Source organism: Leucoraja erinacea, chromosome 3 (genome assembly GCF_028641065.1).
Source record: "Leucoraja erinacea ecotype New England chromosome 3, Leri_hhj_1, whole genome shotgun sequence".
Classification (NCBI taxonomy): Eukaryota; Metazoa; Chordata; class Chondrichthyes; order Rajiformes; family Rajidae; genus Leucoraja; species Leucoraja erinaceus.
In genome coordinates, this window is record NC_073379.1 from 72,498,133 (window position 1) to 72,515,236 (window position 17,104).

The window sequence follows — 17,104 nt, forward strand, 5'->3', positions numbered from 1 at the left end:
AATGACACTTGCCTATTTCTACAGATACACCGCAGAAAGCATCCTTCCAGGATGTATCCCAGCTTGTTATGGCAACTGCTCTGCTGAAGATTGCAAGAAATTGCAGAGTTATGAATGCAGCTCAGTTCATCATGCAAACAGGCCTAACCCCCACCTCCTACACTTCATGCTGCCTCAGGAAAGCAGCCAACATAATGAAGGACCACTCACACCCAGTCATTCTCTATTCTCCACTCCTGTCAGGAAAAGAGGAAAAACTTGAAAGCAGGTGCCACCAGGTTCAAGAAAAGCTTCTTTCCTCTCAGACTCGTGAACAGATCTCTTATCTGTACTTTCTCTGTATCTGTAACATAAATTTCTGCATTTGGTTTCCTTTTTCTTTTTGTATTACTGATTATACTCGTGTATGATATGGACAGCATGCAGAACTGTTTTTTTTACACGTGACAATAATAAACCAATATCAAATACTTTCTGAGTTTAAAAAAACGTATCACAATATCACTGAAGGAAATGGCACCATGCAGGGCCTTCAAATCACACACAATCCTGATTTGGAAATATTTTGCTATTCGTTGTTGCAATATCTCTAGTGTAGCTCAGCAGCAGCCATTTGCTCAATTTCACCACCATCTCTACACAAGCAGGCATGATCTTGCCATGCCAATATCCCTTGAAGTAAAGTCTGAGGAAACTACCTGCGTAATGTCAGTTGAATTCTGAATGAAATGCTACATTTGAACAAGGGAATTTACTTTTTTGAAAATATCAGCCAAATGTAAATATACTTCACCAAATACACTGCACAACTTCCTGTGAGCTGAGCAACATCAATGAGTACATACAAACATATTTCTAATGCATTTCAAAACAGTGTACAACTAATGTTTGAAAATACACCAAGTGAGACAAATGAATGATCAAGGACATTTTCAAACGGTCGACAGTCGATCGGATTACTGGCAAGTCTTGGTTAGTTAGTCTGCAACCTCTATTTCTATCCCATTATGGGATCAGAGTTCACATACCAATAGTGAAGACAAGATGGCTTGATTCACCTCGTTCCAAGACCTCTGCAACTGACCCATCACTAGAAGATGTGCAAGAGCAGCCATGCAACAAATCACCTCCAGACTTTCTTGCTCACTGCACAACTGGAATTTTAAAACTCAGCACGGTGGGAAGATCAAACGCATCTTCCTACTCTGTGATAATTTAGAAATGTCTATGTTTTTCTATTGTTATTGATATATAAAAAGGTGGGACATAGTCGAACTCCCAAATTCGGCACACCTGGAACTTTGGCGATGACAGATTGGCAGATTTTCCAGACTATTAGAAGCTATTTGCATTAAATTCCTTTAACCCATCTTTAGTTAACTTTTATATTAAATTTTCTAGTAAACAGGTAAGTTTCAAGGGATAAGAGGAACTGCAGCTGCTGGAATCTTGGGCAAAACCGGGGTAACTTTACTGGTGAAGAAAGCACGTCAACCCCTCTACTTTCTTAGAAAGTTTAGGAAGTTCGGCATGTCCCCAACAACCCTCACCAACGTCTGTAGGTGTGCCGTAGAAAGCATTCTATCAGTGTGGTTTGTGAACAGCTCCATCCTGCAAGACTGCAAGAAATTACAGAGAGTTGTGGACATAGCCCGGACCATCACGCAAACTAACCTTCCTTCCGTTGACTCCAGCTACACTTCATGCTGCCCTGGCAAGGCCACCATCATAATCAAGGCCAGGTCTCACCCTGGTCACTCCCTCTTCTCCCTCTCCCATCAGGAAAGAGGTACCGAAGTGTGAAAATGCATACCTCCAGATTCAGGGACAGTTTCTTCCCAGCTGTAATCAGGCAACAGAACAGTTCTCTCATCAGCTAGAGTGCAGGCCTGTCCACGCATCTAGATTATACTTAATTGAAGTCCTTTGAACTATCTTCAACGGAGTTTATCTTGCGCTAAATGTTGTACACTTTATTTGTACACCATGGATGGCTCGATTGTAATCCTGCATAGTTTTTTCTTAGATTGGTAGCACACAAACAAAAGCTTTTCACTGTACCTTGGTACACAAGGCAATAATAAACAACATTTTAAAAAAACATCAGGTTAGGCAGCATCTGTGATGCTGGTGGCCCCACTGAGTTCCACCAGCACTTTGTGTTTTGCTCAAAATGTGTTTTGCTCGTATAAAGGGATTGTGGGAACCAGATCTTCACTGATAGAGAACCAAGGTCCCAGTAAATGGGGGAGGACTGTGCGGACTGGGGTGCTCATGGGTTGAATGTGAGGATGAGAGCAGAAGCCACAGAAAATGAAGCGGAGCACAGAGAACATTACCCGGTGCGCCAGATGCCAACCCATTACAATTTCTGAATCCATGGGGAGCAGATTATAAGAGCTTACTTAGTTTGACAGCAGTACAGGTGTATTTTTTGCTCAGTCATCCTATTCGTCCCTGATCCTGTGACTATCAAGACCGAGTACGTTAAAGTCACATAACCACGAGACACAAAATGCATAATTAACTATCCCATGACCTCAAGCCTGAATATTATAAACCTATGTGTAATGTTTCAGCACACTGCCATTCACAATCTAATCTCTCTGCATCTCATCTCTGCAACTGGATCCTCGACGTCCTGACCAACAGACCCCAATCAGTGAGGATAGGGGACAAATCATTCTCCACGATAATCCTCAACACTGGTGCTGCGCAAGGATGCGTTCTCAGCTCCCTTCTTTACTACATGTACACCCACGACTGCGCAGCCATGTATAAATCTAATTCAATTTTCAAATTCGCAGGCGACACCACCAGCATGATAAAGATGTAGGGCCCGTCCCACTTTCACAACCTAATTTACGACCTTTTTTTACTCGTGGACATCTTTCATCCTGCTAGAAAAAACGCCCCGACCTACTTGATGCCACGAGTACCTACGACTAGCATCACGGCCTGCTACGACCACCTATGACCTCGTGACGACCATGCTGCGAGTACGAGTCAAGGGCAAACTCGGCAGAGGTCGTGAATTAGGTTGTGATAGTGGGACAGGCCCTTGAGACAACGCATAGGAAGGAGATTGAGAACCTTGTGTCCTGGTGTCAAGATAACAACCTTTCTCTCAATGTCAGCAAGTCAAAGGAGATAGTGATCGACATCAGGAACCAAAGCGGTACACAAACCCCAGTTTGCATTGACGGTGCCGAAGTAGAGATGATCAAAATCTTCAAATTCCTCAGGGTCAATATCACCACCACCTTCTCCTGGACCACCCATATTGAAGCAACGACCAAGAAGGCACACCAACACCTCTACTTCCTTAAAAGGCTTAGGAAGTTTGGCATTTTCCCTACAACTCTCACCAACTTCGACAGATGCACCATAGAAAGCATTTTAATCGGGATGCATCACGGCTTAGTTTGGGAACAGCTCCACCCTGGACCGTAAGAATTGCAGCGGATTGTGGACGTAGCCCAGACCATCCTCCCTTCTATTGATTCCATTTATACCTCCCACTGCCGCAGCATAATCAAGGACGAGTCGCACCCTGGCCACTCCCTCTTCTCACCTCTCCCATCAGGCAAAAGGTATAGCAGTGTGAAAACACACACCACCAGATTCAGCAACAGCTTCTTCCCAGCAGTTATCAGGCAACCGAATCATCCCACCACAATCAGAGAGCAGTGCTGAACTACTATCTACCTCTTTGATGTCCCATGGACTATCCTTGACCAGATTTTGCTGGCTTTACCTTGCACTAAACGTTATTCCCTTATCATGTATCTATACACTGTAAATGGATTGATTGTACTCATGTACTATCTTTCTGCTGACTGGTTAGCACACAACACAATGCTTTTCACTGTACCTCGGTACAAGTGACAATAAACTAAACTGAAACTTATCCATGTGGTCTGAAGAAGGATCTGAATTGAAATGCCATCTGGCTAATCCTGCCACAGGTTCCCGGATCACTGCACTTGTGCACATGACAATAAATTCAACTTGACATGTGGTTAATATGTGATAGTATGTAAGTACATAGTAATATGATCCAGAGCTTTAGAAATGAAAGTCACTCTCGAAATATCAAAACCAATAAAGTTGAAACATAGAGGCAATGATATCAGGAATTATGTATATTACAGTATTAAACCGTTACATCTAAAATATAACACTTTTATAAAATTAAAAATATTTACCACCTTTAATCACCATTTTCTCCTCATCTGTTAGGCCCATTCGGTTTCACCATAGGTTAATCATCACAAAAATGGCTAAACCATGAATTCATTAGTGTTCTAAGGCAATATATTGAACAGCAATAACAAAATATCAAAAAGAAAAAAAGATTACTCTATAGTATGGAAAGTTGTTACCGAAAACAAACCTCCACCTATTTTCCTATTCTATCCCTCTTGAGATAAATGTTAGCATTGCGTTTGCCTTCCTTACTACCGATTCGACTTGCAAATTAACTTTTTGGGAATCCTGCACCAGCACTCCCAAGTCCTTTTACAGTTCCGATTTCTGGATTCTCTCCCCATTTAGAAAATAGTCTATGCATTTATTCCTACTACCAAAATGCATGACACCACTTTTTGCTACACTATATTCCATGTCCACTCTCCCAACCTGTCCAAGTCCTTCTGCAGAGTCCCTGCTTCCCCTATACTAGCTGCCCCTCCACCTATGTTTATATCATCTGCAAACGTGGGCACAAAGCATTTAATCCCCTCTTCCAAATCATTAATATATGTGACGAGCAACAGCCTCAGCAACGACCCCAGTGGAACTCTGATAGTCACTGGCAGCCAACCAGAAAGGCCCCCTTTATTACCACTCTTTGTCCTGCCATCCAGCCAACCTGCTATCCATGCAAGTATCTGCCCTTAGATACCATGGGCTCTCAAATTCCTTTGCAGCCTCATGTATGGCACCTTATCAAAGGCTTTCTGAAAATCTAGGTAAAAAACATCCACTGACTCCTTTGTCCTGTTATTTACTTCTTCAAAGAATTCCAGCAGATTCGTCATGCAAGATCATCCCTTCACAAAACCATGCTGACTCCGAGCTATTTTATCATGAAATTCAAAGTACTCCGTAATCTCATCCTTTATTCTAAAATCTTACCAACCACTGAAGTCAGACTAGCCGGCCTATAGTTCCCATTATTCTGCTTTGCTCCCTTCTTGTACAGCGAGGTAATATTGGCATTTTTTCAATCTTCTGGAACCACTCCAGTCTCCAGTGATTATTGAAATATCACTATCAATGCCTCCACAATCTCTAAAGCGACCTCTTTCAGAACCCTAGGGTGCAGACAATCTGCTCCAGGTGATTTATTCACCTTCAGCCCTTTCAGCTTCACAAGCACCTTCTCCCTGGCAATAGCCACTCCACTAACTTCCACCCCCTGACTCTTTGCACATTGCTGGTGTCTTCCACTGTGAAGACGGATGCAAAAAAGTTATTAAATTCTGCTATTTCTTTATTCCCCATTATCACTTCCCCATTATCACTTCTCCAGCAACATTATCACTTCTCCTGCGGTCCAACTTGCACTCTAGCCTCTTTCTTACTCTTTATATATCTGAAGAATCGCTTGCTATCCTCTTTTATATTATTGGCAAGCTTACCTTCGTATTTCATCTTTTCTCCCCATATTGGCTTTATAGTCACCTTCTGTTGTTCTTTAAAAGTTTCCCAATCCTCTGGCTTCCCATCAACATCAATCAATGTTATATGCCTTCTATTTTTGTTTTATGCTGTTCTTGACTTCCCTTGTCAGCCATGATCACCCTCTAGAATCTTTCTTCCTCTTTGGAATGAAAAGATCCTGCATCTTCCGAATGATTCCCAGAAATTCCTGCCATTGCTGTTCCACCGTCATCCCTGCTAGGGTCCCTTTCCAGTCAACTTTAGCCAGCTTCTCCCTCTTGTCCATGTAGTTCCCTTTGCTCAGCTGCATATTGACACATCCAATTTAATCTTCTCCCTCTCAAATTCTCCCTCTCAAGTTAACTCTTATCATATTGTGGTCACTACCTCCCAGTGGTTCCTTTACCTTGAGTTCCCTTATCAAATCTGGTTTGTTACACAAAACTAAAGCCAGAATTGCCTTTTCCCTGAAAGGCTCCACAACCAACTGCTCTAAGAAACCATCTCGGAGGCACGCTACAAATTCCCTTTCTTGGGGTCCAGTACCAACCTGATTTTCCCAGTTTACTTGCATATTGATATCCACCATGGCCACTATAACATTGCCTTTCTTATATACTGATTGTAACTCACAATGTAATTTGTACCCTATATCCTGGCTGCTGCTTTTTGTATTATATTGCAATAATTTAGTTGCTAACTATTTTAAGCTGTTTATGAAATCAGATAGAAAGGAGATATTTATGTCATATGTTTAATTTAGTTTCTCAGTAAATATTGTAAAGTGTTTAGAATTAAGTATTTTCACCATAGCGAACAAATTAGGTAAGCTATATTAAAAAATGTCAATAAAGATAATCCAGTAAAGACCTGTAAACAATGGAGACAATTTTATCTTTATGCTTTCACCGGTGGCTTGGTACTGGATCGAAAAATCACTGTGGTGATGTTTAAATGCTGGTCATCCTGCACAATTTCTCTGTAAAATGGGAATATTTCAAACAAGTAATAAAAATCAGTTGCATTTGTAATTCTAAAATGCCTAAAAATTAAATATACAATAGATCAAAAAGCAATGAGAGGGAAAATAATTGAAAATCTTCTCATGTTGACAATTGCAAAGGCTTGCAAATACTTTCAAAAGAAGTGGTTCTCACAGTGGTAGCTACCTTCTAATAAGTTTGCAGTGCCAAGTGTTCTGGGCCAACACTGTTTATCAATTCTGCATCGACCTGCTTGAAAGCATTGAGAATATTATTAAATGGTTGAATTAACTTACAGGACGTTAGACTAACCTTTGAAGATCAAAAGTACAGGATCACTCATGGCATTGAAAGTCACCATGGGTTACTACATCTGGGTACTTTTTAAACAAAGGATTTCATATTAACTGGCCCAAAAGGTACAGTCAAGTTCATAGCTTAATGTTATTATATTTCTCCCTTCCTTTGAATAAAAGGATTTCTTTTTTTAATGCACATTTTGAACTAAATCCTTTAGAAAAAAAAAAAAGTGCTCGGGGTTTTACATACCACCACCTGCTTAAGCCTGCCCTACCAACCCTAATTAATAATTAGGGAACTACAAGGCTGGGTGAGATTGTATGTTTTTACATGTTGCATTCTGTTTTGGAATTTGAATGACATCTCTTCTTTAAGGTATTGCCGGCGACAATGTTTCATGTGAAGGATGTTTTCCACTGGACGAAGGATCGAATGAGCCAAGTTGTTGCAGAGACTTTCCCAATGGCATACAAAAACCTGGAAATCTACACCATGTTCAACCAATCTGCCACAAAACTCACCAATCTTAATATACAATGGGGAGACGGCCCCATTGACCCTGCGTGATACAACTCTAATACGGGCAGCCGAACCATCTCAAAAAATCCACTCTGTCTTCTGCCAAGGAACCTGCATCCATGCAGTATCTGCAACTTTTTACTATGCTCTAATTTCTAAGCAGCCTAAAGGCACCTTATCAAACTGAAAATCTTAAACACCAACATGACTCCTTTGTCTGTAGATTACGGTTCTTCAAATAATTCCATAAATTTGTCAAGCAAGACCTCCCTTCCACAAAGCCATGCTGGAGGCCAATTATAGTGGCAAAGTAACCCATTTATTTCATTTAAATACTTGGCAGCTGTTACATTGTGTACGCTACAAAATGAACAGCATATTGTCACAAATTCTATAGAATACCAGTTATCATGCTCAACATGTGGCAAGCTGCAATTCCTATGGTTTCAGTAATGCTATTACAATGTCATTTTCAACTACTTTGATGTTTAGACTAACATCATTAAGAAGTTGTATAATGCATCAACCTTCAAGGATAATAACTAGAACAAAATAAAGTACCTATTGACACAAAAACGCTGGAGTAACTCACGGGTGAAGGAGGACAGCCTTGGACAGGATTCAACACTTGGCAACCTTACATTCACATGCTGACAGATCTTCAACTCAAAAGGTTAAGCCTGCTCAAGCCTTATCACACCCACCCTATCTTATGCTGAGTCTGCTTCCAAATGGTTCAAATTTACTGCGTGTGAGTGGTTTTCTCTTTTATTAATTTCAGGCCTCTGACTTGATCTGGACTCTTGCTTGCTAGAGGATTTCTGTACAAAATCAGGTTGGAGAAAGGTAAGACTGATAAGAAATGTGAAAATTAAAATAGGAAGGACGAACACCACTTAATGTCAAGTGGACTGATCATAACAGAGAGAAAATTATGATCAGCGTTATGTCCCTGTAACACACTTGAATATATTACACAGCTCTCCATAAAGGGGATTACTTGATTTAAACCATATTGTTTAGCTCCCTGCTGGCTCCTCTAAATAGTAACCAGATCACATCACCATAGAGGCTGTTTAACAAACCATTCTATATTTCTTGAATGCAATTTTTGCTTACATTTTTCAAACATTAACCCCGATGTTACTTCTTTCATTTTGAAATCTTAAAGAAAAGCAAACAACTTTCAGACTGGCAAGAACTTTTTTTTTTTATCCCCACCCCTTCTTCCATGAAGGCTAACTCCGGGATGTGCTTATTCTACATCTCTACGTTATTCACCACATTTGAGTATTTTCCAATTTTTTCTTAATAAATAATCAAAATAAAATAGGGTTATCATGTTTGAATTCTTTACCTTAAACAATTTATCTGTGCCAAAAATATCCTACTTAGTCAAGAATTTAACTTTACAAAAGGGTTGTTCATAGTCAAAGTCTGGAACAACCAACTGGCCAGCACACATGTGTTCGAGTAGTTTGATTACAAATGCTTCCACATTGTTTGCAGTTTTATTATAAACTGTACAAACGCAGGGTGGGATAGTGGACATTGAGGAAGGCTTTAAAAACCTTCCTCTTCTGGGCAATTTGAAATCTGGTTAAGTATAAGTGTACAACAAGATCTATATCAGTTGGGAAGATGGGCCAATAAAAACTAAATTTAACTCTGATAAGTGGAAAGCTAACTGTTGCCATTCTATTCTACTGTTAAACCAGGTAAGATGTTCTCACATTTGTCAAATCTTTAGAGCTAGTTAAAGCATTTCTGCCACTACTTGCTGCAGGATGGATCCATCTCTTCAAGCATCAGTGAACAGAGATCTGGGACCATATTGCACCCTCCCATTGCCTGGGTTCCCTAAAGGTGGCAACGTCTGTAAAACATTTTTCATGGTGGTGAAAAAGCAGTGTTGTTAATTAATGTTTATTATCAAAGTTGCATAAAATGCTTTTTGATGGAGTACATCATTAAAGTTGTATTAACTCATAACTAAACTACCTATTTCCACACACTGAAGAGCAGCATCTCTTTTCCATTCATAGAAGGAATGGGTTTATCTTATGATGTTTGGGTGATGAGTTTTATTTCATGGCTTCGGACTGAAGGAAAAAGGTCTCTCAAGGTAAAAAGAAGTGTCCATCTTCTGTGTGAGAAGCAGCATATGATCAGCATGTTCATGGTGCGGGAACTGTAGCCTACACGTTTATTGGGAAGGTCATGGAGTACAAAAGTCGGGACATTATGATACGGATGCAGTTGCACAAGTCATTGATGAGACCAGACCTGTGTGCAGTTCTGGTCATTACCAACGATCCTATAGCAGAGCAACATGGGGAGCTTGCAGAATCAGACATCTGGGAGTATACTCTCACGCAAAACGTGTAGTAGGTTGAGAAAGGCTCATGGGCGCAGACACCAGATCTGATCAGTTGGGTGATTTTATGACTCATTTTACTCACAACCTGCCTCCGCCATCTTGAAAGCCATCTCGCTTCCGGCCAAAGATTGGATCTGCAGTTACGGGGCGAGGGCCTTGCGCAAATGGGCATTGTTTGGGGTAGCGGGAGAGGGGAGTGATCAGTTGGGAAGATGGTAAACTAAATTTAACTGGGGTTGCACTTTCTAATGGGGCAGTGGCAGAGAGAGAGTGTGCGGCCCGGGGCAGTGTGGTGAAAAGGTGAGAGGCATAAAGTGCTGGAGTAACCCAGGGGTAGCATCTCTGGGAGGAATGGGTGATGTTTTGGGTTGAGTCCCTCCTTCGGGCTGAAGGCGGTTCTTCTGAAGAAGTGTGAGGGAGTGTGGGGTCCGGGGCAGTGGGAGAGGGAGTGTGCGGCCCGGGGCAGTGGGAGAGAGAGTGCGCGGCCCAGGGTAGCGGGAGAGGGAGTGTGGCGGTCCGGGGCAGCGGAGAGAGGGAGTGTGCGCCAGCCTGGGGGGCAGAGCTGAGGAGAGGGGATAAGGCCTAGCGTGTGTGAAGTTGCGGGGAGGTTTACAATGTTTCTTATTTACAATGTTTCTTATTTAATGTCCCGTGTCTAGTCTGAAATAAAGTTCATTATTGGATCAGAATATAATTGTGTGTGTTATATGATTATATACAATTATTAAATTTGAATGCCAACTTATTCGGCTTAGACAAGGTGGAACGAAGGGCTTGTTTCCATGTTATACAGCTCCATGATTCTATGACTCTAATAGGATTACAAATTGAACAGAAGTGTTCACAAACTTTCATTTCCAAATTTTATTTTCATTTTTACGAATTTACTATTGAGGTTGTACACTATTGAAATATAAAGATAGCCTTGACGTCTACTAAGCTTCATTGGTTTATTGTTAGTATTAATTTTAGCATCAAAACTTCAAATATTCAAAAAAAATCCCTAGAAACGGCAAGCTGCTTTTTAAATATGTATTATTCAGCGAGCATTTAACATAATTCTAGATAATTATTTCTACATCATTTCTTATTCACAGATATATTCAAATTGGGTACCTGATCTTGTTTCAAAAAATTAATCAGGTCCCCGTATGCCATGGTGTGTTTGTGTTTAATAACCAGCTCACACCAACGATGGCGCACCTGAAAAATAAGTAAAAAGGTAAGCGAAAGGAAATAGATTCAAGAAAGTAAAATGTGGAATTAAAAACTAGTTTCATTAATAGTAAGCACATACAGTGCCCTCCATAATGTTTGGGACAAAGACCCATCATTTATTTATTTGCCACTGTACTCCACAATTTGAGCTTTGTGATAGAAAAAAAATCACATGTGGTTAAAACGCACGTTGTCAAATTTTAATAAAGGCCATTTTTATACATTTTGGTTTCACCATGTAGAAATTACAACACTGTATATACATAGTCCCCCCAGAGCATCACCAGTTGCTGGGTGTCTTCTCTGGTGATGCTCTGCCAGGCCTGTATTGCAGCCATCTTTACCCTATGCGTGTTTAGAAACATAGTCATAGAAACATAGAAAATAGGTGCAGGAGGAGGCCATTCGGCCCTTCTAGCCAGCACCGCCATTTATTGTGACCATGGCTGATTGTCCCCTATCAATAATCCGTGCCTGCCTTCTCCCAATATCCCTCGACTCCACTAGCCCCTAGAGCACTATCTAATTCTCTCTTAAATCCATCCAGCTGCTGAGAGCTCTCTTATACCTGCATTAAGGAGGCAATTAATCACACCGAGCCATTACAAACGCCTGTGAAGCCATGTGTCCCAAACATTATGGTGCCCTGAAATGAGGGGACTATGCATAACCACAACTGTAATTTCTACATGGTGAAGCCAAAATGTATAAAAATGGCCTTTAATAAAATCTGACAATGCGCACTTTAACCACATGTGATTTTTTCTATTACAAATCTCAAATTGTGGAGTACAGCAGAAAATAAATAAATGATGGGACTTTGTCCCAAACTTTTCGGACGGCACTTAGAAGATATTTGGGCAGGTAGATGGATAGGAAAGGTTTGGAGGATATGGACCAAACATGGGCAAGTGGGACTATTGCAGATGGGGCAACCTGGTCAGCATTAGAAAGTTGATCAAAGGGCCTGTTTCCATGCTGTCTGACTATATGACCACTTTAGTAAAAAACAAATGAAGAATAAAACAAAAATGCTAATTCTTTCAGAATCTTTCATTTTTCTTGTTTACATAATGCTTTATCAAAAGACAGAATTTTGAAAACTTGTTCAGTTCAAATCACCATGCCATAAAAAGGTTTTTTTTTTTGTTCAGCAAACTGAACGGTAAACTGATTTTGAATGATCTGCCACGATCAAAGGGCCGAATGGCCTACTCCTGCACCTACAGTGCATTCAGAAAGTATTCAGACCCCTTCATTTTTTACACATTTTGTTACATTACAGCCTTATTTTTAAAAGGATTAAATTATTTTTTTGTTAATCACCAATCTATACACAATACCCCAAAATGAAGAAGTGAAAACAGATGTTTAGAAATTTTTGCAAAGTAACTAAAAATAAATAACTGAAATATCACATTTCATCATGCCCTATGCTATGACACTCCAAATTGAGCTTAGGTTCATCCTGTTTCCATTGATTATCCTTGAGATGTTGTAGAAACTTGGAGTCCACCAGTGGTAAATTAAATTGATTGGACATGATTTGGAAAGGCACACACCTGTCTAAATAAGGTCCCACAGTTGACAGTGCATGTCAGAGCAAAAACCAAGCCATGAAGACGAAGAAATTGTCCGTAGACCTCCGAGACAGGATTGTGTTGACACAAATCTGGGGACGGGTATAAAACAATTTCTGCAGCATTGCAGGTCCTGAAGAGCACAGTGGCCTCCGTCATTCTTAAATGGAAAAACTTTGGAACTTCAGAGTGCTGGCCGCCTGACCAAACTGAACAATCGGGGGAGAAGGGCCTTGGTCAGGGAGGCGACCAATAACCCGCTGGTCACTCTGACAGAGCTCCAGAGTTCCTCTTTGGAGATGGGAGAACCTTCCAGAAAGACAACTATATCTGCAGTACTCCACCAATCAGGCCTATATAGTAGAGTGGCCAGACGGAAGCCACTCTCAGTAAAAGGCACATGACAGCCCGCTTGGAGTTTGCCCAAAGACATGAGAAACAAGATTCTCTGGTCTGATGAAACCAGGATTGAACTATTTGGCCTGAAATGCCAAGCATCAAGTCTGGAGGAAACCAGGCACCGCTCATCACCTGGCCAATACCATATCTACGGTGAAGCATGGAGGTGGCAGCATCATGCTGTGGGGATTTTATTCAGTGGCAGGAACGGGGAGACTAGTCAGGTTGGAGGGAAAGATGAACGGAGCAAAGTACCGAGAGATTCTTGATGAAAACCTGCTCCAGAGCGTTCTGGGCCTCAGACTGGGACGGAGGTTCACCTTCCAACAGGACAACGACCCCTGGCACACAGCCACGACAACGCAGGAGTGGCTTTGTGACAAGTCTGTGAATGTCCTTGAGTGGCCCAGCCAGAGCCCGGACTTGAACCCGATCGAACATCTCTGGAGGGACCTGAAAATAGATGTGCATCGACGCTCCCCATCCAACCTGACAGAGCTTTAGAGGATCTGCAGAGAAGAATGGGAGAAATTACCCAAATACTGGTGTGCCAAGCTTGTAGTGTCATACCCAAGAAGACTTGATGCTGTAATCGCTGCCAAAGGTGCCTCACCAAAGTACTGAGTAAAGGGTCTGAATACTTATGTAAATGTCATATTTCAGTTATTCCTTTTTAATTACTTTGCAAAAATGTCTAAAAACCCGTTTTCACTTCTTCATTTTGGGATATTGTGTGTAGATTGATGATAAAAAAAAGAATTTAATCTATTTTAGAATAAGGCTGTAACGTAACAAAATGTGGAGAAAGTGAAGGGGTCTGAATACTTTCTGAACGCACTGTATCTTCTATGTTTCTATAAGGGTACATTATTTCAAGCAAAGTCATAGAACTAGATATGTCGAATAAATTAGAAGAATGGAATTTGAGAACAGCAGCAGGCAAATATGATTTTAAGGGAGCCCATATAATGTTTCGAAATACAATGTATGTTTTGAAATACAATGAGTGGGAAACCGAATGTATTAGAATGATGAATTATATTTTCTTATATTTAAACTATATTGTGTGGAACATTTTCAAAGTAATTGAATACCAAATCTCGTTAAATCTTGATCTGTCTAGAAATAATATTTCATCAGATAACATAATAATCATGATGGAAATAACAAAAACAAAAGCAAAAATACCACAGGCAGAGATTCAACACTAGAATGATTTTTAAATATTTATTCTTTCCCTTCCTTTTTACTTGTAAATTTGAACACCCACTGGGTTTTGTACTGGAAAATAGGAAGCATATACCCATCTGGTGGAGTATTTAATAAACCGAATGAACTCAGCATTTCCTCTAACTTCTTAATGCATCAACTGCTACTGGCATTCAAAGTGCATCAGGGGGAAACTATGAAAGACTGATTAGAAGTAATGAATGATGGAAAAGATTACTTTGAAAGGTTGTGTCAAGGGAAATGTTACATGAATTTGGGGGGGAATTGCTATCAGTAAGGAAACAGATAGAAGGGACAGGCAAAGTATTCAGACAAAATATAGTTAATTATGATAAACAGTGCATTCATGAAATGAAACTAGCTAAGAATCAATGTGAAGTCAATCTATTAGATTTCTTGATTCTATTGGACACAATGCTAAACATGCACACCATATAATCTGCACAAACAGAACTACACAGACAAGCTGAGCTAACAGAACTAAGTGTATGTGGATAGCAACAATGTTGTGAGCAGGGCTACAATCCCATTGTGACGTCATTGGTAGCGTATGTAAATGAGATCCCATTGTGATTGGAGGACTGTGAGATGCCATTGTGACGTCATCACTGGAAGCTGCCAGACAAATCTCAAAGCAGAATCACAGTTATTCTTCTCAAAGTTGTTGTTTTTTTTTAAAGTTTAAATATCAATAACTTGTGAAATATAAAATCAAATCTGAAGGAAACTTGACACGACTGACACGCGGAACAAAGGTGCGTAAAGTGTTACAAAAATTTTAGCACTACCATGTACCATTTTGCCGTATTCACATACACACACAGCGCATTCACATACACACACACAAACAAGATGAGACTTTTAGCTTATACTAGACCAAGTGCAGACCCGTTGGGTCTTTTCCCCCAATGTGCAGTTGAGGGGGGGGGGGGCATTGGGCGTCACACACATTAACCGCCCCCACACACACACACACTAACTACCCCCCCCCCCCCGCACACACGGTAACTACCCCCCTTGTTAATATATTAATATTATTAATTTGCTCCTTTTACCCCCATAATCACCCTATCTACTGACGCATAGACCCCCCCAACTCTGGGCAGGCGCGTCTAGAAAGGGAGAGGGGGGGGGGGGAGGACAGAGAGGGCAGAGACAGGAAGAGCAGAGAGTGAGGGCAGAGACAGAGAGAGAGAAAGGGCAGAGGGGGGGGGGAGAGGGAGCAGAGAGGAGGACAGAGAGGGCAGAGACAGAGAGAGGGGGGAGACAGGGGGGTCGTGGAGTGTACGGGCAGGGTGGGCGGGCTGGGAGGCCAGCAGTGCGAAAAACTATTGTATGGGCATAAAAAGGTTTTGGGAACAGCCGGCATGAATCTGCTACGGAGTTTAATGTGCTGCGGCATGGAAGAGGGCGAAAGGCACCCACAAGACAGGAGAGGATGGGGCCACAGAGTTTTAAATATAGAAGGTGAAGGAGAGGGGCACAATTGGAGCGTAAAGCGCTAAACTCCAGATATTTATTTTTCTTTCAGGCATGTACTGCTCGAGCCCAGACCACCCATATTGGACTGGAGGAAAGGCCACAATTCTACTTCCTTAGGGGCGTAGGAAGTTAGGCAGGTCCCCAACAACCCTCACCAACATCTGTAGAAAGCATTTTATTCGGATGCATCACAGCATGGTTTGGGAACAGCTTCATTCAAGACCACAAGAAATTGCAAAGAATTGTGGACGTAGTCCAGATCATCACACAAACTCCATTTATACCTCATGCTACCTTGGTAAGGTTACCAGCATAATCAAGGATGAGCCATATCCTAGCCACTCCCTCTTCTCCCCTCTCCCATCAGGCAAGAGGTATACGTGTGGCAGTCACACCTCCAGGAGGGACAGTTTCTTCCCAGCTTCTTATCAGGACTGAACCATCCTAGACAACTAGAGAACAGGGACTACCTACCTCATTGGAGACATGTTTGAGATTTTAGTAGACTGGCAGAGACAGAGAGAGTGTCTCTGGGGGCATGCACAAAAGACAGCTGGCGGTCGTAGGATTAATAGTGCTGCCGTTAGAGGTGCATTGCAAGCACCGGGAAGACATGGTTTCGAACACATTCTACTATGAGCTTCTTTCAGCTGTTTTTAAATGGCGTCTTTGAGTGCTCTTTGAGAGGAGTTGCTGCCTTAGAGCGCTTGCAGCACCGGAGACATGGTTTCGATCCTGACTACAGGTTCTGTCTGTACAGAGTTTTGTATGTTCTCCCTATGACCACGCGATCGTCGGTTTCTTCTCACACTCCAACAGGTTGTAGGTTAACTGGCTTGGTGTATGTGTGAATTGGCCCTAGTGTAGGATAGTGTTAATGTGCGAGGATCGTTGGACGGCGTGGACTCAGTGGGCCGAAGGGCCTGCTTCCGCACTGTTTCTCTAAACTAAACTAAGTATGTGCAGGAAAGAACTGCAGATGCTGGCTTAAATCGAAGGTAGACACAAAATGCTGGAGGAACTCAGCGGGACAGGCAGCATCTCTGGAGAGAAGGAATGGGTGACATTTTGGGTTTAAGAAGGGTCTCGACCCGAAACATCACCCATTCCTTCTCTCCAGAAATGCTGCCTGTCTCGTTGAGTTACTCCAGCACTTTGTGTCTATCTTTAAACTAAACTCAGTATTGGAATTCTAAGATGAAAATAGCAAACAGAGCAACGAGAAAACAAACTGGACAAATTGCCTCTGCTGAAAAGAATTATGTTCTGAATGTTATTTCACCACACGCTGTGGTAGATGTCATTAGTAGAATATTAACTTTTAAAATAAGACAATAGACCCAAGC

At 41.5% G+C, this 17,104-nt stretch overlaps 1 protein-coding gene across 3 annotated transcripts in view; it reads right to left on the bottom strand.

Annotated features, from left to right (window-relative positions):
* aopep (aminopeptidase O (putative)) overlaps positions 1–17,104 on the bottom strand; it is a 166,854-nt gene that overhangs the window by 15,881 nt on the left and 133,869 nt on the right. For all 3 annotated transcript variants that reach the window (XM_055632917.1, XM_055632918.1, XM_055632916.1), the window contains one exon: positions 10,966–11,052. In XM_055632917.1, the coding sequence (XP_055488892.1) occupies positions 10,966–11,052 (87 nt within the window). The remainder of the gene's footprint in view (positions 1–10,965; positions 11,053–17,104) is intronic.